Consider the following 16,814-nt stretch of genomic DNA (forward strand, 5'->3'; position numbering starts at 1 on the left):
AACGCGCCGCGCCCTCTGCGCGCGCGCGCGCGTGCATGCGCGCGCGTGTTTGTTTGTGTACGCGCGTGTGAGTGGGAGCGGTGGCGCGGTGTTCAGCCGCTGCTGCACTCCGCAACAAGAAACCCGCCCCCCACCCCGAGTTCGGTTTCCCGCTCAAGGCCAACGTCAGCGAGGATTTTCTGAACCCGTCCTGGGCCCACCCCCCCCCCCCCTAGGTCGACTCGGCTATAAATTAGTTGTTACCTGTGTGCGATGTATAAACATCGCCACTGGGGAGACAAAGGCGGCCGGGCGCGGTGCTGGCAACCCACTCCCTCGTGTGCCGTGCCGGTCCTCTTGGGTGTTCGCTCGCAGCACTTGCCCCAACAGTCTGTTATAGGAGGAGCGATAGCGTGATGGTTCTCGCACAGCACTGTAAACCCGGCCACCTGGGTTCGATGTCTGGCCGTGGCTAACATCAGTGATGAGTGATATCTTGAACCTTTACTGGGCTTCCCCTAGGTCGACGCAGCCTTAAACTCGTAGCTAACGCGATGTGTAAAACGTTAGCACTGGGGAGACAAAGGCAGCCTCGCGAAAACGTGGATCTGCCCGCACGACCTCGAAAGCCAAAATGGGTGCTCGCTAACGGCACTTGCTCACCAGAGCATAGACCAGCGCATGGCCACGTATCCGACCGTCACAAACCCACGCTCACCAAGTTAACCGCCCCACGCCCACTGGCGTTGTGCATCGACGTTTCGCAAATCGGCCTCTGCCTCAGTCCCCTGCGAGTCGGATACGCGACGTTGGGCTGTGCCGTCACAACGGTGGTTTGGGGGCAGGCGTGGGAGGCCGGCGGCGGGGGGAGGTCCTCCTTGGGTGCGCGAGTCTGCGCGCGCGTGGTTAAAGCCTGCTTTCACCCAGCAAACGCGCTCCACTTTTCATCACGGCTCAAAATGAGCGCCTGTCCCTCCACCCCCCCCCCCCCCCGCTCGCTAATAACCGCTCGTCGTGGCGAGGGAATAAGGAAGCAGAACAAGAAGACGAACCATCACGCGCACGCGCGACCGCTGATTGACACCTCAGCTTTGTCCCGTGCACACCTCCTGGAATCCCCAAAAACCCTCTGCTGCCGCCACCCAGCAAACACGCCAACGTTCGAGCCAATGATCGGGTTTCAACCTCTGGCACAACGACGGCCCCCCCCCCCCCAACGGTTTCGGGGCCAACGTTCGCTCAACGTTCGCCCCCAACGTTGGCCAAAACGACGTTGGGGCGTTTACCGGGCAGTGGCGTATTAAATTCCTCAAGTGGAAAACATATTCCTGCTTCGTTAACACGCATAATTCCGTTCGCGAACTTTTAGGTGGGAAACATCACGGAAGGAGGTGTTTTATGAAACCGACCACCGCTCGCTCCGAGCAGATCTCGTGTCCCCGTTGTGGGCGTCGGAGGCCACGTGACCTCCGATTTGGGAGAACGCTCCATTCCGTAAAATTGTCTCCGGGCCCTGGCCAACACAAAATAATTATATATATACGAGCGACAATGAAATACAGGTTTCCATCGCTCTGCGCAGGGGTTCGGTTTGTGCAATTTCGAGGGAAACTATATTTACCCAAAATTCGCAATGTATGCGGTTTTGAATTAGTGCAGATGCGGTGGCGATGCGGTCGAAAGTGGGGCAAAATTGCACGTGTACTGTGTGTGTGTACTGTGTGTGTATTGTGTGTGTTTGTGTCTGTGTATTGTGTATGTGTACTGTGTGTGTGTGTATTGTGTGTGTACTGTGTGTGGGTACTGTGTGTGGGTACTGTGTGTGTATTGTGTGTGTACTGTGTGTGTGTAATGTGTGTGTATTGTGTGTGTACTGTGTTTGTAGTGTGTGTGTGTACTGTGTGTGTGTATTGTGTGTGTACTGTGTGTGTGTAATGTGTGTGTGTGTATTGTGTGTGTACTGTGTGTGTATTGTGTGTGTACTGTGTGTGTGTATTGTGTGTGTATTGTGTGTGTATTGTGTGTGTACTGTGTTTGTAGTGTGTGTGTGTACTGTGTGTGTACTGTGTGTGTACTGTGTGTGGGTACTGTGTGTGTGTATTGTGTGTGTACTGTGTGTGTGTAATGTGTGTGCGTGTATTGTGTGTGTACTGTGTGTGTATTGTGTGTGTACTGTGTGTGTGTACTGTGTGTGTGTGTGTATTGTGTGTGTACTGTGTGTGTGTAATGTGTGTGTGTGTATTGTGTGTGTACTGTGTGTGTATTGTGTGTGTACTGTGTGTGTGTACTGTGTGTGTGTGTATTGTGTGTGTACTGTGTGTGTGTACTGTGTGTGTGTGTACTGTGTGTGTGTGCTGTGTGTACTGTGCATGCCACTCGGCAGGCAGCTGTCTCATCGCGCGGTTTTCGCTTTGCGCGCCATCTTTTCGGAACGCATCTGCTGCTGCTGCTGCCGCGCAACGCGAGAGGGCAACCTGGTGACGTGGAACCAGCACACGTGACCAGTGCCACACGCAGACTTTGGTGTGGTGCTGCCATCCTGCCCTCTTGAACAAAATAATTAAAAAAAACACGAAAAAAACTCAACTAAAACACAGAACCACCTGAAGCCAATCTCTGATTAGATAAAAAATGGAAATCTACGCCACCACCACCACAGCCGATAAACAGGATGGATGACGCACGCAGGTGTGAGGCTCGCAAACGTCGGGAAGGCACGGCTCCCATCGTGCCTCGCACACTTCTCAACGCGACCACCATGTTGCACGTGCAATGCTCTCAGCCTTGTCTAAACCACCAGTTCGGAAGAGCTGAAGTAGTGGCCCCCGCTATTATCGTTCAGGCCACCGGCTCACAAAACGAGTTGAACGTGTGGCAGTCACCAATCCCCCCTTCCCTTCCGCACCCCCCCCCACCCTCAACCCCACGTTAGCCCGGACACTACCGATCATTGTCACTGGACCTGTCGAGATCCTGTTCCTAACGGCCACTTGGTAACGATCACAACGAAGGGTTTGCCACCTGTCCTGGTTTAGGCAAATTACACCTCTCCCCCCCACCCCCTCTCGTCTTCCTCCTCTGCCCATGATGTGTCCCGGTTTGTTGTGCGACCCTCAAGGGGATCGCGGCCTCTTGATGGAGCGCGGTGGCGGAGGGAAGCATCGCCCTCGGGTTTGCGAAGCGACGTTGCATCGGGGCGAGGACAGCCGGCCCGTAACAAGCAGCACCGATTGTACGAACGCGTCAGCACTGATCCGGTTAGTGCTGTGCGGCGGTAGGTCGAGTGCCCTGGGCAAGGGCCCCTTCTTCAGATGAGACAGAGAGGGCAATCTTAACACTGCGTAGCCACCGATTAATTGTTAGAGTATAAATATTTAATTGGTAATAATGATGACCACTTGCGTCCATTAATGCTGCCTTATAACAGTTTCAGGTGGAGCGGTGGTGCAGCGATCGGTGGACTGTGCCAGGGACCTCCGGATCCAAGTTGGATTCCCGGCAGGTGGCTAACATCGGTGCGGGCACTGGCAGTTTTTTTCTTCGCTCGTAAAAACACCGCGAGCCGCTCTCTCTCTACGAAACTCATTGACATGCCACCGTAGAGGACCCACAGGTGATGCGTAAAATAAATAAATAATCGTCCCATCGTCCTGCTGTGTACAGCTAGAAATGAACTATTGTTTCAATCCATGAGCCGACGGGGCTTTGGATCCAACCAAATGTGTCCAGCTTTACTGGCAGCGTCTGCCTGAGCAGACAAACCCTCACCCAGTATGGACAATGCTTCTCGCAACGGCCTATGCCCCGCAAAAAAAAAAACTTTTTTTTTAAACTCTCAACATTCGGTCGGAGACATGGATCAGAAACTATCGAATATCGGAGATGTCCTTTTAAAAACGTGGACGATTTGGAGACTCTATCGGCTGATGGGGGAGCGCGAAGGTCTAGCGTTGACCGTGTGGATCGTGTGGATCAGAGAAGGAGGTGGTTCTTGGAGAGGCAAGCTTGTCACGTGCCAGGTTGACACTAAACATTGATACAGCTGACCGTGGAGTTTTTGGTGCCCCAACCAGCCAAGCGACCAGGCGATCAGGCAGCCAGATCAGGCAGAGCGGAGGAGTTCCATCATTCTTGACATGCTCGCATTCATGAACAAACGGGTACAAACGGAACGAAAGAAAAAAAATTCCACGAATTTTGAACACAGCATTCAGTGTAAAGCGCACGATCCCCAAAATAAAATTGCACACGCTCTAAAATAACATTCATGGAAGCTGCCTGTCTCGATGAACAAAAACAAACACGCTCGTTTGATCAATTATATATTTTTGCGTTTCCGTTCTTGTCCCGAGTATCGCAGGAAAACTGACAGGGAGTGGGGCGGCGGGGGAGAGGCAGGGGATCGGGGGGAGGGCGTGCGTGTGTGTTCCTCAGCTTCCGGTTGCGAGCTGCGCGCGATGTCTAATCCGCAGCTTGAAATTTTTCCAGGGTCGTGGGCCGGGCCGGAGGTACGATTCATTCTTGACAGCAGCCCACTGGGGAAGTTTCTATTTTGTTGTCAAACATCCCGGGAAGATTCGTTTGTGTGTGTGGCGTCGCGCCGACTCAACGACGACTCAACGACGTCGACTCGGCGATGGCGGTCAAGTCGTTGCTTTTTGTTGAAACAAAAACAAAAAAGTGAATGTTGACGATCATAAATAAAAAATAAATTCCGCCCGAGTTAGGTTTCAAAAGTTCCTCGGGCGACGTCGCGACGCTCGTCCGAGCATCGGCGGCGTCCCCCGGTGACCGAGTCTGTTAGATTGCCAGAGGAGGAGACGATGAGGAGGTGCGGGGAGGATGGTGGCGACCTATTGATCTCCCCGCCACTGTGTCCACCAACCGCCGCGACCACCACAACAACAACCACCACCACGACCGCCGTCGCTGTGACCCCGTCATGGCTTCGCCGCCGCCGTCAGCCTTCCCAGCTCATGCAGACGACGACTTGCCGCAGCTTCTGGGCCAGACGCTGCCTCCTCGCTTGGTCGTCTCGCTCCAGCGCGCCGAGGATCTGTGAATTGAACAGCGGCGGAGGCGGCAGTGAGAAATGACGACGCTCGTCGTCTGCGACGTCTGTCAAACGTCAAGTGGTCGTCACGGCCAACGACGATGATAACAATGCATGCGACGTTGCGTCTATACAGAACGTGCTGTTGAAGACATCTGTTAGAAAAAGTTAAGTGGGCTTGGGCAGGCCGTGAGCACTGGGTGGTTTAATTGGCCTGTGGGCGAGAATAATAATGATTATAATAACCTTGCTCAATTCAAGTGACGTGTCAACTCTCGTCAATCACAAGCTTAATTGTGCTGTTTGTTGCCGGTCGTTTGGATTTTTTTCGGCATTTTTGGGGCCTGGAGCCATCGGCCGTAAAAAAAAAAAACTGCGTCTCTGCGACTTTGCGCGAGAAGATTTCTTACCCAGGGAACACTGCTCTGGCAAGACAGGGCAAAATTCAGCAGAAACCGTTTGGCAAACGCCGAACCTTTGCGCTGAGCCCGCGAATATAACAACTCCCGTCTGCCGACGCAATCTGGAGATGGGACGCAGTGTGCGAGGTGCAATTAAGAGCGGCGAATGCAAGGGGCTAGTTTGACACCGCTGATGACGAGAATGATGAAAAGCACCGCAGTGTGCACGTGAAATGATTTTGCAATTAATGCAAATTTTTATTACGGTGGGATTTTATTTATTGCCGCATTTTGCATGGACGCTTTTGGTGGCGGAAGGTGGTGATGACGGCGGTGTTTAGCGGCACCGCGTAGATTAAACTCGGCGTTGAAGATGTCCACCTTTCTATGACAGGGACCAGGCTGTCCACAAGCGCCCGCTAGAGAACCACAGCTAACTTCCACACGGAGCCGGGGGACTCAACGCAGTGACTCTGGAAGGATGATTGGCCAAGTAGCCCTCTAGTCGGGTATTGAACGCACCGACAGTAATGCTTAAGTGGGATGGATTTTTTAAATAAATATATAAATAAGGAGGCTTTTAATAATTCTGTAACATATGTCAGTGTGATAAAGGTTACTGAATGGGGACATGACCTTGGTAATAATACGCAATATGCATTTCTTTCCTACAATTTGCCATCGCCAGATTGCAGATCCATTCACATTCGTCAGAGATTGGGGCGGAAACCCTTGCACAACCGCATATTAGAATAGCTGCGGGCCATCATGTTATACGTGCTTACTGTGCTGTTGCCCTCTTCTCGGTGTAAGGGCGAGTGCAACGCGTCACGGGATGATGCCGCAATGCGATGACGGCTTCTGCGAGTCGCGGCGACGTTGACAAATCGCTGGAAGGGGCTGTGGCCGAGATGACAATCCCACTGCCGTCACGTGCGACTGTGGCTGGTAGTCTGACAAACGTGAATCCCTCTTAAGCTTGATGTTCATGTATTATTATCATGTTTTTATTTTTTTACACAATTGCAGAGCGAAGGCACGAAGGCCCAAAACGTGAAGCGGCCAGCAGCAAACACGAGATTGTAATCGGTAATGAATGCAACACGGTCCTGGGATTGAGCGAGGTTATTGCTGTAAGAGCTTGGGGCTGATGATGGGCAGGGGAATTGAAGCAGAAAGGGAAGTGTCGGAACCCGCAGGTTGGTGGTTAACCAAAGTGTTGTGGATGAGATGAAACAGAGTGATAGAGTGAGTGGGTGGGGTGAGTGAGTGGGTGGGTGAGTGTATTGTTGCGACCTGCAGTATGGTTCGTGAACACAATATGGATTAGACAAAACAGTCAGTCTCGGAGAGTGGCTCAGTGAGTGAGTGGGTAAGTGAGTGGGTGGATGGGTGGGCGGATGAGTGAGTGGGTGGGTGGGCAGGTGAGTAAGTAAGTGGCTGAGTGAGTGAGTGAGTCTGTTGTTGTGAACTGCGGTGTGGTGGTGGTGGTAGTTGAACAGAGTCTGCTTGACGAGATGACACAGTTCGTGTGTGGCCCAAACCGAGTCCTCAACATGGGTGGTGGAATCAACGTTAGAAACAAATGTCTCGGCTCCCGACGATTGAAGCCTCGGCTGACCTCGAATGTCTAACTTCTGCTGTCGTCAAGGCACTTGGGCCTCACAGCGAGAAGGGTCCCAGGTTCGATTCCAGCCCACGTGGTGCCTTCCTGTGTCGGTGTTTGTCTTTTGTACCCCTCCCACAACCCCCACCTGCCGACTCTGCCTGCACGGGTTTGCCTCTGGCTTCTCCTGTTTCCTCCCAGAGCTAAACAGATAAATAACAAAATATATATCTGGTGCTCTTTGGTTCTTTTGGTGAAGTGACGTAGGTGGAAAATTAATAGATCACGACGTTTCGAACGCAGCACAAGCGACCGTCATCAGGTGGGACAACCACAGCGGGAAAAAAAACTGCTGTGGTTGTCCCACCTGATGACGATTGCTTGTGCTGCGATCGAAACGTCGTGATTTTTGAAATTTTTTCTACCCACGTGACTTTACCGAAAGAACCAAAGAGCATGGATTCCTGCAGTCACGAAAGCTTCAAATCAAGACATATATCTGGTGTGGACCAAAAAATATCCAAATTTAAAATAATGACCTGCACATTTACTCGATCCGCATCATACAGACGATTACAACATCGCCACCACCCCGCTCCCCCCCTACCCCCCACCGCGGACGAGGCCTTCATCCAGCAAGCGAGGGGCGAGAGGCGCGGCGCGGGGCGACCCACCTCGGCGTGGTATTTCTTGACGTAGGCGTAGATCTCGTTGAGGGCGCTCGGCGTGTCGAACTCGGAGGCGTGGAGGTGCGACTGCTCGGCCAGGTAGGCGTTCATGTCCTGGTCGCTGATCGCGGGCATCTTGGCCACGTCGGCGTAGTACCTGCGGGCGGGCGAGAGGGAGGGACGCGAGATGCTGACCGCCTCGGCTGGTATGCAAGGAGAGGTCGTGGGCTCGATCCCGACCCTGGCGCCTGCTGTGTGTATTTGGGGGTTACGTGTTCTCACCCGGGGTCACACGGTGGGGTAAAGTATGGGCACCCCCACCTCCCCGTGCTGCCCATAGTCTGTAGCACACTGCTGCGGGGCGAGTGCTGTTAGCGAGCACCTGTTAAGGCCGGCACGGCGCTCAAGCGGGTGGTGTGGTCAGTACCACGCCCGGCCACCTTTGTCTCCCCAGTGCTGATGCCCAGGACTGCGTGAGGTGATCACCACCGATGTTGGCCGTGACCGGGAACCAAACGCAGGTGGCCGGGTTTGTAGCGCCACCGCTCTTCAGCTACAGCTGATTCTGCCTCGGTGGTGGGGTGCCAACAGTCTCGATACACAAAGACAAAGATGCCCCTCATAGCCTGTTCAGGTTATTGGGGGCAAGTGCTGGGAGCGAGATCCTATAAAGGGCGACCCGGCCCATGAGGGGGTCGGCGGACAACACCACGCCTGGCGGTCTCCCCCGGTGCTGATCGCTGACACACCGCCACTGCACCAGGCACCCATTTAAGGCTGAGTCGACCTAGCGGAGGCCCAGGAGCGGTTCAAATATTCGGCACCGCTATCGGTCGCGAGCAGGAGTGGAACTCCCGGGGTCGCCGGGGTCGTCACGGGGCGCAGCGCTAACCGCCGTCCCACCGCTCTGCACAACGCGCAGACACACACGCGCCCAGTGCGAGCGCACGCACGTGAGCGATGGCGCGCGCGCGCCCCGCAGACCTCTACAGAGACGGGCGGCCGTGTCCGCTCACCTATTCAGATGCGCACGCGCGCGTGAGCATCGCTCGGAGCTAGCGGAATCCACAGACCCCACACCCCCCGCCAAAAAAAAACTCGTCCCACTGCCCCCCCGAAAAAGAAAACTCGCGGGCTGGAGGAAGCAAGTGCAGCGAGCGTGGCGAGCGATCGCCGAAGCTTCAGAGCGCGACGGGCGACGGTGCCCTTTCGGGGAAAAATCTCCTCGGCGAGCGAGCGCCGCTTCGCGTCGTTACTCAAACAAGCGGAAACAAAATAAATTTGCCCAATTAACCGTGCCGGCGGCGCCTACCGGCAGCAACGTGCGCGCGTCTGTTTCCCCTTCGAAAGTCTATCCCCAAACTTCTCCCGATGCGGTTCGTCGGGCTGCACCGCGGCCCTGCTGCTCGGCGAACGCGGCGTCTCTCGACGTTCCGCCCTCGCCACCCGCTTCACGAGCTTCGGTTCGGTCGCCGCCGGCGGTGCTGGTGGCGGCGGCGCGGGAACGAAACGCCGGACGTCGGCACGGCAAAGCGCGGCGCGACCGGGGGAGAGACGTACGTTAACGCGACCGCGACAGCCGTAACGCGGCAGTGCTTCTAAACGTTCTCATTCTGTGCGGTCCGACTACGAAAATAAAATTCAAAAAAACACGCGGCTCGGTTGTTTGCCCTGGTTCCCGTTAGATTCGCTTCAACCTTCCCGTCACCGAATCTCTTCGGTCGCCGCTAAGCAAACGTAGTCTGTCCGTCTCACGGAAGCGGCTGCGATCAAGGGAGGTGGGGGGGGCGGGGGGATTCAAGTGGGGTAAGAAAGGCGAACGGATATTTTTGGGAGGTTAATAAAAGTTTGGGAAAGAGCGTCGCGAGGAATGTTTCACCGTTTCGTTCCATTTTGCGTCGATCGTCCTTGTGAGCGATCGGCGGACGTAAGGGGGGAGGTGGTGGTGGGGGTGGTGGTGGGGTGGGAGATGTTTTTATTAAAACTCTATTCGAATCGATTTTTATTCTCAACCGGAATGTTTTATGCGCTCCCGCGAGGCCGCAAACAGAACACAAAACTAAAAACCACGGCGGCACGAGCCGCGCGTTTGCCGTGCCCATTGATCATCCGGCGGCGCTGCGACGGCGGTGGCTCTGCGCGCCACCAAGGACAAGCGGCAAGGGCAGTGGGCATCGGCGCTTGATCGACGCCGTTCGGGGCGCTTCTCAAAACACTTCTCTCGCAGCCGCATTTTCATACTTCGAGCAGAATAAAAAAAAAGAATAATAAAATAACGATGCTAATACAAATTCTTTGTCCTCTGCCAGACAGCAGCACTTGAGCACAAGCACACGCACGCACGGACGTGCGCACGCACGTCTTTGTCCGTGTGCTTTCTAATGGCCCGTGAGTAGGAGGAGAGGTTACGTGAGTGTTCAGCCACCGTAGTGGGGGAGGGGGGGGGGGGTCGTCCTTGGGAGATGGAAAATGTGTTTCATTGTCAGAAACGCTGACAGATGCATCCACTTCACTCAAACCTCGTTGTCGTCAACGATCGGCGGTGCCATCGGCACTTTCACCACGATCGTCATCATCATCATCATGCCCGTTTGCAGACCGTGGCCAATGGGGCCTCGGCATTTCCATAAACGAGCCGTCGCGATGCCCGTTACCCAACTCGCCATGACGCTCGCACGCCCCTCTCATTTCCCTGACGCCCCCCCTTCCCCTCTGCTCACCCCCCCCCGACCCCTCACCTCTCCACCCAGTGCTTGTAGCTGGGGATGTCCTTGGCGTAGAGGAGCTTGTTGGAGGGCGAGTCCTTGCCGAGCCGGTGCTCCGAGGTGGAGCACGAGTCCATGAAGGTCTGCGCCACGACGGAGAGGCACGCGTCCGTGATGCTGCTCTTGTGGATGTCGAACACGAACTGCGGGTTCTTGATCACGTTCACCCAGAAGCGCAGCGGCAGGCTGCGGCGGAGCGAGCGGGCGCGGGGAGGGAACAGGACATCGTCATCGTCGTCGTCACTGGACGTGTGTGAAAAAGAGCTTCATGGCTCATCGGGTTTCTCCAGGATAGATAATAAGACATTCTGATGAGATGCACGCGAAGGGAACGGCGCGCAGCGGCGGCGACAATTTGCTCGTGATGAGGTGAAGGTGGTGGTTATGATAGTGGTGTCAATGTTAGTTGCAATGATGATTATCTTAGTCGTAGTATCAGCGGTGGTCATGATGATGATGATAACGGCGATCAGCAACGCCAATGGCACCGACGGTGACATTAACACAATCCAGTAGCCACGGCTGAAATTCATCACAAAACTATAACTTTCTATTTTGGCAGGTAAGGCCGACTGAGCTATATAGCTAACAAAAAAGATAGCTTCATGAATTATCGAGACGTTAAATACCTCGCCTGCTGCTGTATATCTAGAGTTTGCGTGTTTTCCCCGTGGTCACGTGGATTTTTCGCCGGGTCCTCCGGTTTTCCCCTCCACATTTAGAATCAACGTCACGCGTTTAGAGTATTTGGCTGCTATAAATTTCCACGCAATTAGCCAATTCATGAAGCTATATTTTTTGGCCAGGAAAGGCCCACTGAGATATGTAGCTCAGTGGACCTTAATTGCCAAAATAAAAAGTTATAGTTTTGCGGTGAATTTCAGTCGTGGCCACTGGATTGTGTTAATGTCACCGCCGGTGCCATTGGCATTGCTGATCGCCGTTATTATCGTCATCATCATCATGACCACCGCTGATACTACGACTAAGATCATCCTCATTGCAACTAACATTGACACCACTATTATAGCCACCACCTTCACCTGATCACCACAACCACCTTTACCCCCATCACCGCCACCTTCATCCCCATCACCGCCACCTTCATTCCCATCAAGACCACCACCTTCCACTCCATCACCACCACCACCTTCATCACCCCTATCAACACCACCACCAGCACATTCAACGCCATGACCACCACGTTCATCTCCATAAACACAACCACCTTCACCCCATCACCACCTTCATCACCCCAATCACCGCCACCCCTTTCACCACCACCACCACCACCACTGTTAACACCACCACCTTCATCACCACCATTACCGCTCCCACGATCACCTTCACCGCATCACCATCACCACCTCTGCCACCACCACTTTCATCGCCCCCACCACCGCCACGACCACTGCCGCCACCACCGCACTCGCCGCCGCCCCGGCTCCGCACCAGTTGCTCTTCCACGTGTGGCGCACGTCGGCGTCGTGAATCTGGTGGCGGTCGGCCTCCTCGTCCAGGAAGTCGAACATGTACTTGATGGCGAGGGGCAGCGTCGAGCCGCCGTGCGAGATGCCGAACACCGTGACGAAGAGGTCGTCCACGAACTTCTGCAGCGTCACCTGCGCGCGGCGATCGTCGTCACCGTTGGCATCGTCGCCAACGTCGTCGTTATTGTCACCGTCACGATTAGCATCATCATCGTCGTCGTCGTCACCGCCGCATCGTGATCATCGTCACCAACATCATCGTCATCGACACCATCATCATTGTAATCACGATCACGATTAGCATAATTGCCATCATCGTCGTCGTCATCATCCACACCATCACAATCGTCATCGTTATCACCATTGCCTCCCATGCAGTACATCTCATGGCACGTGCACAACCACACCCCCGTATAACCTTCAACGGACTGTTGGGGTACGTGCTGTGAGCGAGCACCTATGAAGGCCACCATGGCACACGAGGTGGTAGGTGACCAACACCACGCCCGGCCGCCTTTGTCTCCCCATTTCTGGTGTTTAATACATGCTGCATGAGGTAGTCATTTAAGGCTGAGTCGACCTAGTGAAGGCCCAGCACCGGTTCTCATATTCATCGCTGACGTTGATCGTGAGCAGGAATGGGACTCGTGTTGCTGGGTCCGTGGTACAGTGCGCTAACTGCACTACCACTCCCCACACATACACACACACACAACATACACACACACAACATACACACACACACACACAACACACACACACAACACACACAAAAGATACACACACACACACAAATGCACACACACACAAATATCCCCTGGGCAGCCTACGTCGAATGCCATCACTCGGTGCTGCCGATGCTCACCATGATGGTGATTGCAACGCTGGTAACAGTGATGACGACCATGATGATTACCACGACGATGTCATTAATGTTGACCATGATAGTGACGACGACCAAGACGAGATGGAACCGGTGATAACAATCATGATGACCACTATGGATGGGCTGAATTCAGTTGGAATGTATCCGCCCTGGCAGAGCTCTAGCCACGTGCAGCCACATCCCTGCCATAGGAATGTGGAATTGTAATTACTTGTTGTGTGAGGGGGAGGTGGGGGCAGCGGGGGGTTAGGCGGTGGTGGTGGTGGTGGTGGGGGGGAGTGCGCGGACTGCGACACGGAGATGAGCATCAACGCGATGCTTATCTGGCCGCAGGGACCCCAGGCGATTTGTCGGCATTAGCTGCGCACGAACGCATCTCCTCGCTCCATCGCAGGCGTGCGGATTCAGCCGAGGGATAGAGGCACGCCGTAGCCCCGCTCCTACACGGACTCGATCAGATCGGGGAACGTCGAATCACAACGCTCGCGCCTTCGGTCTTGGGAGTTGTACGGAGCGCCAAGGTGTCCCCCCCGCGTAGCCTTGGACAGATTGTCCCCAGATCGGGGTCGGGATAGGCTTGCTGGGTTCGATTAGCAACCGGCGCTGTGCATGTTAGGCACACGCACAGACACCGCCCAGGAGATACACGCCCAAGACAAAGATCCCTCCGTGAAGCCTGAACGCACCGTAAGGGCAAGTGCGGTTAGCGAGCCCCCCGATGAAAGGCCGGCACAGTGGCGCTATGGGGTGGGTGGCCAACACCACGCCCGACCGCCTTTGTCTCCCCAGCACTTAAGATGTTTACGCAGCGCACCAGGCATTCATTTGAAGGCTGAGTCGACTTAGGGGAGGTACCGGACCAGTTCAGTTATTTGCCACTGATGACTGGTCGTGAGCGGGACTCAAAATCTGGTTGCCGAGTTTTTAGCGCACGAGGCTTACCACTACACACACGTGGATGCATAGTTACATATATACACATCATAAATATATATGGCTCCTGAGCATGTGCAAACACACATACGAACGTATGCACATACAGAGAATAATATAGTAGGTGTGTACTCATGCATATGCACACACCGCCTTGTTCAAACACATACAAAACACAAAGACAAAAATCCCCTTTGTAGCCTTAACAGACTGTTGTGGCAATTGCTGTTAGCGAGCACCAATGAAGGCTGGCACGGCACAAGCCCGGCCGCCTTTGTTTTCCTCGTCGCAATGTTTACACACCGCACCAGGTACTCATTTGAGGCTGAGTCGACCTAGGGAAGGCCCAGGACCGGTTCAGATAATCGTCACTGGTGCTGGTTGCCGTGAGCGGGAATCGAACTCGTGTCGCCGGGTTCGTAGCGCAGTGCGATAACCGCTACACTACCGCTCCCCACTACACGTACACACACCTCTCATATGTATACACATACTACATACGCGCAGACACGCACATGCCTACAGACAATTGGCCACATGCACATACCACACACACATTTGTACGTGAGTGCTCTGTGCGTGTGCTCATTGTTAAAAGGAAGATATGTAATTATGAATTCAACCATTTCCGAATTCATACATTTTTACCATTCATCCATCCATTCATCCATTCCCCATCTAGTCATTAATTTACTCACCCAGCCACCCATCCATCCATTCACCCATTCACTCAGTGAATGTGCAATGATGATGATGGATGGGTGGCGAGTGGATAGATAAGTGGGGTGGTGAGCAGACAGATGAGTGGGGTGGTGAGTAGGCAGGTGAGTAGGGTGGTGAGTAGGCGGGTGAGTGGGGTGGTGAGTAGGCGGATGAGTGGGGTGGTGAGTAGGCGGGTGAGTGGGGTGGTGAGTGGACAGGTGAGTGGGGTGGTGAGTGGGGTGGTGAGCAGGCTGGTGAGTGAGGGTGGTGAGTAGGCGGGTGAGTGGGGTGGTGAGTAGGTGGGTGAGTGGGGTGGTGAGCAGACAGATGAGTGGGGTGGTGAGCGGGTGGGTGAGTGGGGTGGTGAGTAGGTGGGTGAGTGGGGTGGTGAGTGGGGTGGTGAGCAGGCTGGTGAGTAGGGGTGGTGAGTAGGTGGGTGAGTGGGGTGGTGAGTAGGTGGGTGAGTGGGGTGGTGAGTGGGGTGGTGAGCAGGCTGGTGAGTGGGGGTGGTGAGTAGGCGGGTGAGTGGGGTCGTGAGCGGGGGTGGTGAGTGGGGTGGTGAGTGGGCGGGTGAGCGGGGTGGTAAGCAGACAGATGAGTGGGGGTGGTGAGCGGACAGGTGAGTGGGGTGGTGAGCGGACAGGTGAGCGGGGGTGGTGAGCAAGCGGGGTGAGCCGAGTGGCGAGCAGGCGGGCCACCTTGGTGGTGAGCAGGCGGGTGAGGTAGATCTCGGACACCATCTTGTTGCCACGCTCGCCCTCCTTCTGGTCGGGGTGGTCGTGAGTCTTCACCAGGTGCCAGAGCCGCGTGCCGCTCTCCAGCTCGGGCGTGATCATGGGCGCTCGCGAGCGCAGGCTCTCGTGGCTGCCAGGACACCGGGCCAGGCTCTCTGCAACCCACAGGAGGAGGAGAGGTGTGGGGGATGTTCGTGGAGGGCGATGCCGGATCAGTTCAACGTGGTTCGTCGATGTCCCACAAATGCGGCGGTGGCGGCGTGCATAAAACTGCTATTTTAAATTATTTTAAATATGATAATTGTTTTTTTACCCTTCTATCTGGCAACAAAACTGACACCTTTTTTTACAAGGAGTCATGTTTGCATAGACCACAATACCTGCAGTCATAATGCAAACAAAAAACATAACTCTGATAATGTGCACTGTCCTTGAAGTTGATTGGTCCACACCCGAGACAGCTTTCCTTAGAGCCTAGTCTCAGATGGGTTGGACCAGATGACGACAAAAGGCGCACAACTCAAAGAAAATGCACCATCAGAGTATGAGAGCTCGGGGTAAGCATTTACAGGGTAAAAAAACAATTATATTTTTTACTGGCAAATGAGGTTCCAATGGTGTTATTTTAAATAGTTTTGTTTTAACAAGGTAAGGCCCACTGAGCTGTATAGCTCTTTTTTCAGAAGCGACCTGGGCACAAATGATAGCTCAACTAAGTGGCTTATCATGATGTGGACATTTATAGCAGCCAAATACTCTAATCGCGTGTCTCTAAATGTGGACGGAATAACCGGAGGGCCCGGAAAAAAAATCCGCACGACCGCGGGGAAAAACATGCAAGACAACAAATATACAGCAGCAGGCATCAGGGTCGGGATCGAACCCACGACCTCCTACATGCCAGGCGGGGTAGAAAACGTCTCGCCACCGCAGCACCCATTTGACCACATAAGGCCCACTGGGCTATATAGCTCTTTTTTTGAGTAATAAATAACAACGGCGACTTTTCCAGTGCCGCGACATGGCAATCCATTGCAAGTGCACTGAACAAACGACTAAGACGTGAAACGTTTCGTCACGAGTCCGTAGCAGTGAGAAATAGATGGAGTGTCACTTGTGGCTCCTAACTCTTTTGTGTTCCCGACTCGTTTGCAAGTTGCAGGGTGGGTCCCGTTCACCGCTGAATTTCGGAAGGCGCGAGCGGTTAGCGTCAATTTTATATAGAGAGGCCGTAGCGCCATTGTTTTTAAATGCATTGTTACTCACTGCAGAGAACTGTAGTGACACGACCGCACTCTATGACAGCTGGCGCCAAAAAATGTGCCACGCGCCCTCCCGCATGACCTTGTGGGAGTCTCGATTACGATAAAGTTAGTTGACTTTAGTTGTTGTCAATATAGCCAGGTCCAAACGTAAGCGACCGGTCACACGCAATTCGGTTGCACGCAACTGCATCGCTCGCGTGCGGGTGTCACTGCAACCGGTTGCCGCTCACGCAGAGTTACAGGCTTTACGTGCGAGCGGTGATTTGCTCGGCAATTTTGTAGCGATGCTTTCCATCGCGTTGGCGCGCTTCTAGTCGCGAACTCCGGTCGGG

General features: G+C 54.2%; 1 protein-coding gene across 4 annotated transcripts in view; it reads right to left on the reverse strand.

Annotated features, from left to right (window-relative positions):
* Window positions 1–2,926: 2,926 nt before the first annotated feature.
* Window positions 2,927–16,814, reverse strand: part of LOC144943686 (plexin-A2-like) — a 295,017-nt gene continuing 281,129 nt past the window's right edge. For all 4 annotated transcript variants that reach the window (XM_078871418.1, XM_078871419.1, XM_078871417.1 and 1 more), the window contains exons 30-34: window positions 15,182–15,372; window positions 11,925–12,094; window positions 10,446–10,658; window positions 7,714–7,864; window positions 2,927–5,035 (exon numbers count right to left, since the gene is read on the reverse strand). In XM_078871418.1, the coding sequence (XP_078727544.1) occupies window positions 4,940–5,035; window positions 7,714–7,864; window positions 10,446–10,658; window positions 11,925–12,094; window positions 15,182–15,372 (821 nt within the window). In that variant the 3' untranslated portion in view covers window positions 2,927–4,939. The remainder of the gene's footprint in view (window positions 5,036–7,713; window positions 7,865–10,445; window positions 10,659–11,924; window positions 12,095–15,181; window positions 15,373–16,814) is intronic.

Source organism: Lampetra fluviatilis, chromosome 32, assembly GCF_964198595.1.
Source record: "Lampetra fluviatilis chromosome 32, kcLamFluv1.1, whole genome shotgun sequence".
NCBI classification, from domain to species: domain Eukaryota; kingdom Metazoa; phylum Chordata; class Hyperoartia; order Petromyzontiformes; family Petromyzontidae; genus Lampetra; species Lampetra fluviatilis.